The sequence below is a fragment of the Trichosurus vulpecula genome, chromosome 2 (genome assembly GCF_011100635.1).
Source record: "Trichosurus vulpecula isolate mTriVul1 chromosome 2, mTriVul1.pri, whole genome shotgun sequence".
In the NCBI taxonomy this organism is placed as follows: domain Eukaryota; kingdom Metazoa; phylum Chordata; class Mammalia; order Diprotodontia; family Phalangeridae; genus Trichosurus; species Trichosurus vulpecula.
Genome location: NC_050574.1, coordinates 145200161 through 145213209, shown reverse-complemented (window position 1 = coordinate 145213209; position 13049 = coordinate 145200161). Strand labels below are relative to the sequence as shown.

General features: G+C 35.0%; 1 protein-coding gene across 2 annotated transcripts in view; it reads left to right on the top strand.

The window, feature by feature from the left end:
* The window catches only part of DYNC2H1 (dynein cytoplasmic 2 heavy chain 1), a 414726-nt gene that overhangs the window by 215326 nt on the left and 186351 nt on the right, over positions 1–13049 (top strand). For both annotated transcript variants that reach the window (XM_036745232.1, XM_036745230.1), the window contains one exon: positions 2569–2658. In XM_036745232.1, coding sequence (XP_036601127.1) covers positions 2569–2658 — 90 coding nt within the window. The remainder of the gene's footprint in view (positions 1–2568; positions 2659–13049) is intronic.

The window sequence follows — 13049 nt, the reverse complement described above, 5'->3', positions numbered from 1 at the left end:
TTTCTTAGTGAAGTTGTTTCTAAAATAGAATTTGAAGTAAATACATGAAACCAAGTGGACTAGGTCCTACTTTGTGGCTGTACCTCTAATATGAGAAGTCTGACCTGCCACAAAATGATATTTCTAGACTTTAAGCTATATGGCTCTGGAGCCCTTCGGATTAAATTGCCGTGTTTGACTGACATGATTACTGGCTTGTATAATATCTTGTGGTCATCACTGCAGCAGTTGCTTTCAGTTACAGGAGATTTCTGTACCTAATGTTTCTTTTCCCTTGGAGACTTAAAACCATTTGAACTCCTTAACTTTATTTTTTACACTAAATTAAATTTTATATAATGAAGTGAAATAAATAATTTAGTATTCTGCTTTTAAAAACCTGAAATTCTTTTGCAAGTATAGAATTAGACTTTTAAGATTTTCAGAAATGATTGAAAAAATACTTGATGGCATTTCTCACACTGTTTTTCTACTTTATTTCCTTTGCTGAGGATATGTGTTCTGTAGGGCAACAGGCAAGAGTAAAATACATGATTCGTTTTTGTCGTTTTCCCTAAAGTATAATTCCTTGACCCTTTATTTAGATTTACAGATAATTTAAAAATTATAAAGTAAGTCATGATAATATGAGGTCCTGGACTTGGAGTCAGGAAGAACCAAATTTGAATTCTGTGTCAGTCACTCAAGTTGTCTGACTCTTGGCAAGTCACTTATACCTATTATCCTCAGTTGCCTTGTCTTCAAAATAGGGAGAATACTGTCACTGTGAGGGATGTTGTGAGGATCAGATGAAATGATGTATCTAAAGCTTTTTGCAAACCTTATAGTGCTATATAAATGTGAGTTATTTTTATTAAAACTTAAAACTATGCCCAGTTAATATAAACCTATTTTGTTGATGTTGGTCAACAAGAGGTCTGTGAGAGCTGCTTCATGGTACCTGCAGTATCCTAGTGATATGTGAGCAAGGAAATAAATTTAAGTCTGTAACAAAACTAAAACAAAAAATTTATTCTCATATTTTATTCTCATTTGTAAAGTTTTTACCTCTTGAACCAGGTTTGCCATAGTAACTCTAATTGCTTGATCATTAAATGAATTAGCTCTTAGATACCATTGAGTATACTATTTTCTTGTGCTTTTAATGTGATTTATTACTAAAATTACCAAGAGTAAAATCTTATACTTCTGTTTCTTTGAAAATCCATACTAGGTCATATAGACATTGGATTCTTTCTTAGTTTTATTTAGTTATTATAAATAGTGCAAGTGCAGTTGTGGTCTAAATTAAGAGAGATGAAAAATAGTCGTTAACATCTGAATTGTAGCCGACTAGCTCAGAATATTGATATTGATACCATGATCACAGGTTCTATCCCCATTGTGGAGCCAGTTCTAATCTGTTTGAGGTCTAGAGATTATATTGTTACAGTCTGTTAAAGTTAATATTAAATAGATAAGTTTTTTTTTATTATTAGTTTTTGAGAGTGAGGTCCTATAGTACTTCTGCCTCTTTTACTGGGGTTCAAATAATATTAATCAAGTTCATTTTTGTATTATTAGTAAATGAGAATGCACATTTACCTTGAAAGTAGCGGTAGGGAACCTGCCTGAACCATTGGTTTTTCATCTGTTTTTGCATCATAGGTAGTGGGCAGTGATATGGCAGGATGATGGGGAGTCATGCTATGGTAAAGCAGCATACTTCTGGCTCCTTTCCTTGATGATAGGGCCAGAATTAGAGTGTAACTTGGATCCTTGGCTCACTTGAGACTTATTTAGCTATTCTGGAAGCTTTAGGAAAGCACAGAACTAGCAAAATACTGTGTTTATCCTGTAGTTTACAATACATAACAGATATATTTGTAGAATATCTTCATTTTAATACTGTAGATATAGGCTAGAGGTTTTAATCTAAAGTAATCAAAACATTGCATCTAAGGTATGAATAGAATCACAAGTATCTTTGAACAGTGCCTCCAGTCTTGGACTTTTACTTTCAGGGCTACTGAAGATACTAAGATTTTTACAGTATGTGTTATTAAAGTGTCCTTCAAACCTCAAACTATACAGATTTTATTTTTAGCTCCAGTTGGAATGGAAATGGTTTGGTGTGGACTGTGCTACTATTACCTAGCCTTTAAGTACTTATACATTCTTCCTTATTTAATGGAAAGCTCTTTGTGAATTAAATTTGGAGTTATTGAAAAATATAATGACAGAATGATTATTAATGATGCAGTCACATAGCACTGTATTATTGTAACAGAATATTTTTCTCAAGGATAAAAAACATATTTTTTCAAGAGACTATATGCATTATTGTTCCTGTAGAAAATTTAGACATAGATGCAGTTCTCTCAGTTTGAGCAAAGTTCATTCCACCAGGGTTACTTCTTTTGACAGACTGGAGTGGGAGGTAGCAAATTCTTTTGATGGCTAGAGACAGAGGAAGCAAATTCTGGGAAGTCTTGAATTAGAAGGAGTAAGGTATTGTGGAATCTTTTTTGATGTATTTGATTGCCTATCAACTTCATGATACTTTTGACTTCTGTTTGCTACACACAGGATTCTGAAAGTACTGAACAGAGAATCCAGTCTCTTATCAGTTCATTAAAGCATATGATATATGAATATGTGTGCCGTTGTCTGTTTAAGGTAAGAATGATGATAATGATTTGCAAATATAATTTCACAGATGGAACTGTTTTGTTTAATTATAATATACTTTTCCCTGTATTAAGTAGAAATTAACTGGTTCTTTAGAATTTCAACTAGAAAGCTCTAGAAAAGGACATATTTGGTATCTCTACAAACACATCGTCACTCTGATGATAAGCATGGGCATTCCCTAAAATTATCTGAGAGTATTTACTATTCCTGCTTTTTTGGAAAATTAATTAAGTAAGTATATCTTAAGTGCTTACTCTGTGCAGAGCACTGTTCAGCTCACAGGGCTTTGACAAATATATGTATGCTTGTAAATCACTGTTCTTTACACTTAAGTCAGTTTTAGAAGGCATATGATTTAGAGTACGTAAGTTAATTCTTAATTTTTATTTGAAATTTTGATGATACCTCCATGTCTCCAGCATGGTAGATAATGAATATTTTTGCCATGCATACTTGCATCATCATTTTTATGGACATCATCAAGACAGATTTCTTTAGTGGATAGATGATTATCCTTGGAGTCAGTAAGACGTGGATTAAAATTCTGCCTGTGACATATAGTAACTGTGTGACCATGGTAAAGTCACTTAACCTCTCGATACATACAATCCAAGATGATAAATTATAGATTATGTGCTCTTGGAAGGAATGCATAGATCCAGATCAAAAAAATGAAGTTTCTTATGAAACAAAACATTGAAAATATTGCATGCTGCTGTCACAAAAGGCCTGACCAAAGACATGAAGAACTTCCTAGAAAGGCCTTACATTCCAGATAATTGTGGAAAATATTGAGAGAAAAACACAAAATTAAGGCTCCCATGAGAAGAAATTTGCACTCTAGTTTATCTATTTAATGTATAATGTTTAGAAAAAATGGTCTTTTAAAGATAGCAAGAAAGGATAAATTCCCAATATTATTATGATTGAATTAGATTGATAATTCTTCATGTTATAATTAATGTTAAATTTTAATTTTCCTCATAAAGCCTAGAAATTCTTTTATTTTGCTATTTTATGATAAAGGAAATGATCCTGTTCATGATATTTTATGGTGTTTGAAATAGATTTTTATTATCTAATCTTTTATGCTAATGTTATTCAAGATTCTTTAGTTTAAACATAGTTTTATGGCCTAATGAATATTGTTAGAAAAGCTTTGTTATATTTCATTCATATTTTTAGTTCAATGAGACTTTCCCTAATCAGTGACCTATAAAGGTGAAATATTTAACTCTGAAAGGAATTGTCAGCAAAGAGAAACAAAACCTTCTTAAAACAGATACAAACCTTTGATGCTTTCTCACTCAATTTTTACAGTTGGGAAAAAATGGTGCATCTCCTTGCCAGAGGGCAGATTAGCAGGGTAATAGAACGTAAACTCCTTTAAAAATGAAACTACTCTCAAATATTTTTTCATGTTACTGTAGTGGTCCACTATATACCATGAGGTCCAGACATAAATGGCAATATAAATAGTAAATTATGCAGCTCCCTGAGGGCCTTGTGATAGAGCAATATCAACAGCCAGTGACTTGATTAAAAACACTGCTAGAATTAACTATTCACTCAGAGTGAGATATGAAATTTGTGAAATCTTTTAAGCTGCCATGAAAGGTTTGAAAGAGGAAGTTAATACTGCGAATACTGAGACAAAGTTATTTCTACTCATAGTTCCAGGTAGAACTGGTAAAGGCAAAAAACTTTATACCTATTTATTCATTCATTCAACAAATTGTTACTGATCACTTGCTATGTCTGAAACACCATACTAGGTATTCTATAGTTCACCCATAGAGCAGAATCTGCATCACAGATACCAAGACAGCCCTACTCATTATGGGAAGAAGTAACAGAATAATTGCATTCACAGCATTCTGAGGAATTCATTTCATCTGTCTTCTTCAACTACCACCTTATCTCCTTGATTAAAGGAGATTAACATAAACATCTTTATTACTGATTTAAATGATTCATAGCCCTTACAATTATGAGTTTCTTGATGATATCTAACCTAAGTATTTGTATCTTATTTTAAGTCCATATATTTTCTTATCACTTTAATATGAGAATTTAAATCCTTTACAATATATACTGTCATGATTTGTAATTAGGAAAAGGTATAATAATTATTCACTATCTAGCCATTTTCACCCAGTAATAAAAATATGACAATAAGCGTCATTATTTCAGAAGGGTAGATACCCACTATCTGGGTGGCTGGGGGTTAAATTAAAGTGGGCTTTTTGTATTATGAGACAATGGGAAAGCTTTGACCATTTTATAATTTCTGAAATTTCTGTAATATGTTGGTAATTTTTTGTTTTTAACTTGAATAAAGCTTTTCTTCTCTTTAAAATTAAGGATCATTAAAGAAATATTGTGACTTAGAACACCCAAGCCATGTATATAATTGCAAAATTCATATTTCAGTATTAGCAATACTCAAGTATGCCCCATGTATTCAGTAACCAGTAGTTCTCTCAAAAGCAAATCAGAAAGCACATTAATTATCAAATAACAAGCTGTGTTGCTCAAGATTCGGCACACTGACCTCAGCTACAATGAAACCAGTCCTGTTTTTTAGTGAAAGCTTTCTGGGCTTTCAGCAATCAGCATCATATTAAACTGCATGCCAGGATTTGTTTCATGCTGCAGAGTTTTGCTGTTGTGTCACCGATGCGAAGGCAATGTGACAACAATAGACTATCTGAGAATAGAAATAAACTAGGATTTTTGACTATTAGTATGCATGTCACATTGAACTGCCAGTGAGATGACCTGGCACAGAAAAAGAAATGATTGACTTGTTTTGTAACAGTAAATTTAGGCTTTTTAATAAACTAAACAAAATAGAGCAAGCTGTCTACAGTTTTTACGAAAAGCATTAACTTATGTCATTTCCTTTCATTCAGTTATAGGATAGTTGGCAGATTTAGTTTTAACTAAAACAAAAACAAAACTATATCCTTTTTTTGTGTAACACTCTTCTATCCTAATTTAATGTTCAGACAGAATAATATTAAGATATGTAGCAATCTTAATTTCCATTAGTGACAATGAGAGAGTCTGGGATAGGTATTAGTTTATTGGAAATAGTTTCAATAGGAGATACCTTCTAGAATGACCTTATAATGACATTTTATTTCTCAGAGAATCTGAAGGTAGAATAGTACCCAAAAGTAGGTTAGGAAGACTATCTGGTAATCATGAAAAATCTCTCATGATACAGTTACAAAAAGAAGCTAGTCTCTGGCCTCAAGGGGCTTCCATTCTAATAGGAGAAGGCAGTACATGCAGGAGAGCAATTCTAAGAGGGTCTTTTGGGTTCGGAACATCATTTGAGTGTAGAAAATGGAGTCCTAGGGCCACTGATTGACACACTCTTCCCGGCCTTGTTAGTGTTCATTTGATTATTGTTTTCAAAGTATGTAGAAATTGAAATGGGAAAGGGAAACCGATTAGGTCTACTCGTTGATAACTCCTGCAGCTCACAGAGAATGCCATCATGCAGACAGCTGTGGCATGTGGAAGGTAGGGAGGAACAGACCAGAATGCAGTGTGGTAAGGCTGGCCGCTTAGGGTGTGTTCTGGCCAGTAAGGTGTGTAGGATGTCAGCAAAAGAGCTGAAGTACTCAGTCAAAGGCAGAAGGTGGATTAACAACATGGAGCAAAGAAGGTCAGGATACTTTCAACTTTGTTTAGTATTGAAATTAAGAAATTTGAAAGGATTTTCTGTTAGAAAAGCTGTCTGTTCAAATTTGTAAGGATGTTCCACATACTATAGCAGTTTGAATGATGACATTCCTGTGGGTTCTTGGAGTTATCAATGAGTTGACTTGATTCATTTCCCTTCCCCATTTTAATTTCTATGTTTATGAATTAGGGCCACATACTATAGCAGTTCGGATTGATATCTGTGTGGGTTCTAGGAGTTACTGGTGCATAGATTTGATTGGTTTCCCTTCTTCATTTCAAATGCTTCTCTCATTAAGTGATAATATGGTAATTCTTTGTACTCACCAAGGTAGGGAAACAGGAAAATCCCATACACAGGAAGCATAAGTACAAATATTTATTCAAGGAATTATATATAGCCAACCAAGACCCCAAGGGTAGTAAAAGCAGGAGCAGGGAGCTATGATTCTATAAATCGACATCCACATTGAAATTATAGTGTTGTAGTTCCTAAGATGGCTTTCCAAGTGTTCCCTTTTGTATAAGAAAAGTCCTACTTCTGATGTGTGTTAGGGATGCTTCTTTTCAAAATGTTATGTTACCTCTGCTTCCACATCATGATTTGGAATCCTTGAACCTTATAACTGGTTGATTGAGGAAAGGAGGAATAGAAGGAATGTTGTAGAGAGTCTGACTCATTCCATGTTTAGGCTGGGCCAGACTGAGGCCAGTCTCCTGGTAGTATGGTTTCTATTGAAATGACATAAGAAAATTGTAGGTCATTCAGTAGTTAATAAAAGTAGAGTTCACCTAGGAGAGGGATACTAAACAAAGGTAGGCACTGAGGACATTATGGGTTCATTCAGCTGAATGAAGCTCTTTTGCCTCTGAATTGCCCACGATAGTACATACCAGATAAGCATTAGAGCACACCCAGAGTTCCTCATAGCTCTTTTGTATTCATATGACCAGAAAGCGATATCAACAGTGTGAGCCAAATTAAATCTTGAGGATGGTTTCAAGACAGCAAAAACTAGCCTAACTTTCGTGGAGATGGGGGTTAAGATATTGTTTTCACTACAACATAGATGATATCTTATCTATGTCCTCCTATAGACAGGAGGCTTATTTTCCGGGCCATAGTCAGGCTTCTCAGAAATTTTCCTCTGAGCTAGTGGCCATGAGCCCATATCAAGAAGAAAGGTGCCCAGGTTTATTTGTAGCCTGAATTTCTGATTTAGCTCAAGATTCCTGTGCCAGTCTCAAGCCTGTAAAGCAGTGCTCCTTAAACTTTTTTCCACTTGTGGCTCACAGTGTAAGAATTGCTACAAGCAATTGCTGCAAGGTATAGTGAATAGGTTAATATTCACTCAGACCCTTTTATTCAGTACTTCATATAGTGGTGATCTGTCAGACAGATTAGCGGTAATTTTCCTGGTCTAATATAGTCTATAATACGCTTACCTGTTGTTAATCTAGATTTTTCTTTTCAAGATGTTTATTCTTACATTTATTAAAAAAAACATAAGTTCTGTAAAATATCTTGTAGATTAGAAGCATAATATTAGGATATTAATATTCATTTTGGAGGCATGACAACTCCAAAACCTCCAGTACTAAACCTTAACTATTAAAATGTCTGGAAGTTACTACTAAGAATGAAGGTTAAAAAAAATTATAAATCGGGGGAGCTAACAGAACAAATGAGTAAATTTAATTCTCCTTTCATAGAAATAATTGTGAGATTAAATTATAGTTTTGTATACTTCTATAACAAATAAATTAAATTTTCCTAACAAAAATCTTCAAGACAACATAGGGATGAATTTTATGAAAGAAGTATAGTTTCAGGCATTTTAGAAGGTTCTTAAATTTCTTATTTTGACATCTATGTTATGGAACTGCAGTGTAACATACTTAGTAATGTGAGGTGTCCAGGTATTGCAAAACATGAAATCTAGTGACTCTAGATAATAGGTAATCTTGCTAAATTCTGTTCTATGGTTTCACATTTCTTAAGTTCTTATTGAGTATGTTAGTTGGAGTAATGGAGAGTGAGGAATTGAATTATTTCTCTCCACTCGCCTGTACTGAACAAGTTTCATCGTCCTGATGTTCTTTCATCTTATAGTGATCATCCATAAGTTAAATCTGCCAATAAATTAGTATGGCAAACTCTGAAATGATTTTATCCAGTTATACGCATCCTTATTTTTAGTATCATTTATATTAGAATTTAAGTATAGTGAGACTAACTGAATACTATAGAAAAAACAAATGAATTCTGTGGATATATTTCTCCTTCTATGAATAGTGGTGACTCTAGTCTTGCTACGTAGGTCAAAGGATAATGTGCTGAATAATCATGCAGTGTTTGGATTTGGAAATCTTTAAAAGCAATAAAAGCAGTTAAGGAATTAATATATCTAAACATCCTTTGGTTTATCTATCTCTGAATATTGTTTCTGTATTTTGAAATATATGTCAAATAATGAAGTTAGCTTATATACATTTTAAATTTCATATCATTAATTAAACATTACTTTTGAACTACTAATTATTTTTAAGTGTTTAATGGACTTATTGGCTACTTCATTTTTCTTCACTGCAAAATTAGATATTAGGAGAGTAAAATATTTATGAGAGGGGAGTTGATTGTAGTTTATTAAATAAAGATTATGTAAAGTGGTAAGGAAAGCACAGAGACCGTAGTACTAATTTTTTTTTGTTAAGATGGTGATGGCTACTGAGTATAAACAAAAAAAATAATAGTATTTAAGGGACTTTAGAGATCATTTCCTTCCCCTTTACAAATATTGAACTTGAGGCTCAGTGCAGAGGTAAGTGTTGCATCCATGGTCATGCAACTAGTAAGTAGCAGAGAGAGGATTTTAGAGACAGATCCTTTGACTCCATGTGTGTTGTTCTTTTCGTTATATCTCCTTGTGTCACTGTAATAACAAACAATGTATCCATGGAATAGCTCTAATATAACTAGTTTGCCTACAGCACAAAATGTGACTTCAGATGGTATCAAATGATTTTCCTAGCTTTTTCATACTGGGAAAATTTATATCATCATAGTGAATTATCTCAAGCATCACCAAGTGGTAGGGAAATTTTTCCACTGCCTCCTAGGCCATATAATTATCCTTTCTAAGCTTACTGGGAAAATTAAGTTGAAGCATATAGTAGTAACACTGAAGTTTATAGCAATACATTTAATACATAAAATGTATTCTGAGTAGTTAATTATATTTAACATATCTCATTTATTCTCATTGTATCTCTGTTCTATAGGGAAAAGCTAATATTCTCTTAATTTTAGCATCTAATCATTCATCAAGTATTTTAAAAAAAGAAATATCTAAAGTACCTTAGAGAACAGCCCATTTATTCATCATTGAACACACAACCCTGGTCTTTTCCCTGGTTGTAACTCCAATACACTGCTGCTTGCCTATGTACCATCAGCTAGCTGGCAGGCTCTTTGGGTTCAGAACAACATAACTTCAGGCTCCCCCTTGGTCTGAGATAACCTACTCTGATTCAGCTGTAGGCTTGAGACTGAGCTGAGGGCTGTCTATGAGACCATGTTCTGCTCCTGGAGTCAGAGCTATAAAGCTATTTCATGCTTCTGTTCTTACTCCTTGTTTAGTATACAGCCTGAGTCCCAAGTCCTCACCTTAGCCTGGTCTGCCACTCCTAAGCACAGGTTCCCTCCTCAATCTGCATGCTATCTGTGCCTCAACTTTGGTATATGAGGTATGGTGTTGTTAGGAGGCAACTATTCTTACCCTCATCATGGCATCAGACCCCTCTCTGCTGGATCTGGGATGTTGGTGTATAGCATCACTTTGTGCCTTCAAAGAGTTTGCCTTATCATTCCTCTAGAGCCTGGCAAAGAGCCTTTGTCTTTAGACCCTTGTTTGAAGATTTTTGTAGAGAGGACCTGAGCGTGACATGGGGCTAGGCAGTAATCTAGTTCATGAAGAGAATTTTACCAGTGTAGACATAAATTTATTTTATTTTATTTACCTCAATAATACCATACACTTTGTGAGATCCTTGATAAGGAATGGCTTTTCATCATAATCTAGCTACTACTTAGGTGAATTTTAGGGATAAAATACTACTGAGAATTTTTCTTCATGATTCACTGAAAAAAATTGAAGCCATTTGCATTCTTCCCTTCTCATTTCATGTCTCCCAAAAGCTTTCTGCCGCTATTTCCTCCTTTTTACCCTTGTCTCATGAAAGAAGTGTCCCATCTTTCCCTCTGCATAAACAAGTAATTTCATTTCATCTCATCCCCCCTCTATCATCTCCACTCCTACTAATCTTTAATCTTTCCCTTTCACTTGGCTATTCCCTGACTGCTTTAAAAACATGCCCATATCTCCCATATTCTTAAAAAAAAGCACAAGAAATCCCATTAGTTTTAGTTTGCTATAGTCTTGTATTTCTCTTCCCTTTCATGACTAAACTCATTGAGAAAGACATCTTTGTTTGGTTTCTACTTCCTTTCCTCTCACTCTCTCCTATACCCTCTGCAGTCTGATAACCAACTTCATCATTCAACTGAAACTGTTTTCTCCAAAGTAACCAGTGACCTTTTACTTACCAAGTGTGATGGCTTTTTTCTTAATCCTCATATATATGTTACCTTTCTTTAGCTTTTGTCACTGTCAATCACCCTTTTCTCTTGGATACCTTCTTTTCTCTAAGTTTTTGTTTTGTTTTTGCATGTCTATGTGACATTTTTTTCTACCAATTTGATCACTTCTTTTCAGTCTCCTCTGCTAGATCTTCATTCAGCTCACATCTACTAACTAGGGATAATCCCCAAGTTTTTGCCCTGGACTCTCTTTTCTTCACCCTCTATACTATTTTGATTAGTGAGCTCCTAAGTTCTCATGGATTCAGTTATCATCTTTATACAAGTAATTATTTATCCAGCTCTAATCTTTTTCCTGACTTCCAAGTTTATTAGTAGATGTTAAATGCAACATGTCCAAAACTAAACTCCCACTTCTGAACTTCCCTGTGACTCTCAAGGGAACTACCGTCTTCATAGTTACCCAGGCTTTCAATTTATCTGTTGTCCTTGACTTTTCATTCTCATTCTCACCTCCCACGTCCAATCAGTTGTATTGATTCTAACTGCAATATCTCTCATCTCTGTCCCCTCCTGTCTAGAGATACAACCATCACCCTGGTGTAGCCCCTTATCACCCCACACCCGGGAGTGACATGGCCTACTAGTTGGTCTTTCTGCATCATCTTTCCTCAAGGTGTGAGTGCCAACAAGGGCTAGATTTTATAGAGAAGGTGTCACTTCAGCCTTGAAGGAACCTAAGAATTATTAGATGGAGAGGTGAGGAGAAAGTATTTTCTAGGCACTGGAGATAGATTAAGCAAAGGCATAAAGATGGGAGATTGAATGGCAAGTCAAGGGAACATGAAGTAGATCATTTTGGCCAGAACGTAGAATCATGAACAGGAGTGATGTTCAGTGAGAATGGAAAGGTGGGCTAGGGTTGAATTGTGAAGGGTTGTGCCAAGCTTATGCATTCTGGAGGCAAAAGAGATATGACAACCTTTTTGTGCAGAGGAATAACTTGGTCAAACCTTTGCTTTTGTTGCATTCGATGGCAAGATGGTAAACTGAGGCATATCTCCAAACAAGATAACATTTATCAGCAGGGGAATGATAGCTGTCAATAAATGGGCCACTGCCTTGCCTCCATTTATGCCAAAGACCACTAGAAAAAGGTTAGTTCCCCTTATGTAGATTTTGGGGACTACAGAACAAAGAACAGAGCCGGGTAGATGACATCATGGGATTAGGGGCAACATTATTGGTTATGGAGCTGAAGCACAGAGAACAACATGATTGGTTGGAAGTTTGGTAATGGGGGCCAGCAATGACTCCCCCCTCTCCATTCTTCTCTCATCACACTAAGAAGTGCTCATTGTCTGAGTGCAGGTGCAAGATAGTGGCCCGGCTTTTGGACAGCAAATCAGACATTCTTGAAGTATAGCTTGGTGGAGTAAAGATATCAGGCCCAAACTCCCTTTGTGCTCACATGCATTGTCTCCAAGGTTAGTTAAATTGCTTGAGGTAGGAGAGCTGAATTTTTATACTTAATCCGTTACAGGCCAGCTGAACTCTGAACAAAGAACCACAACTTAAGCAGTTATAAGACAAAATCAATTCATTGCAAATAGAAGCAATAAGAAAATGATATAGGATCAATGTAAATCTTCTCACTTTAGTAACATAACTTTGGCAGCTGTGTGAAAAATTTGATGTAGAAATAAGAGACTGGAATGAGTAGCAATGAGGAGACTTAAAAACCCTGTAAGTTAGCAGTTTTCAAACTTTTGGTATCAGCAGTCCTCTATACCCTTAAAAATTATTGAGTACCCCCCAAAAGCTTTTGTTTAAGTGGTTTATATCTATTGATGTTTACTATATTAGAAATAGAAAAATTATAAAATTGTTATAAAATAGTTTTAACCTCACTCACCCCTGAAAAGATTCCTCCACCCTGCCATCCAGACCACACTTTGAGAGCCACTGGTCTAGGTGAAGGATTATGGGGACATTAATTACAATAATGGCTATGTGTATCAAAAGGAGATTGGTGTGAAATATGTTGTGGAAGCAGAATCAACAATATTTGGGCATTGAC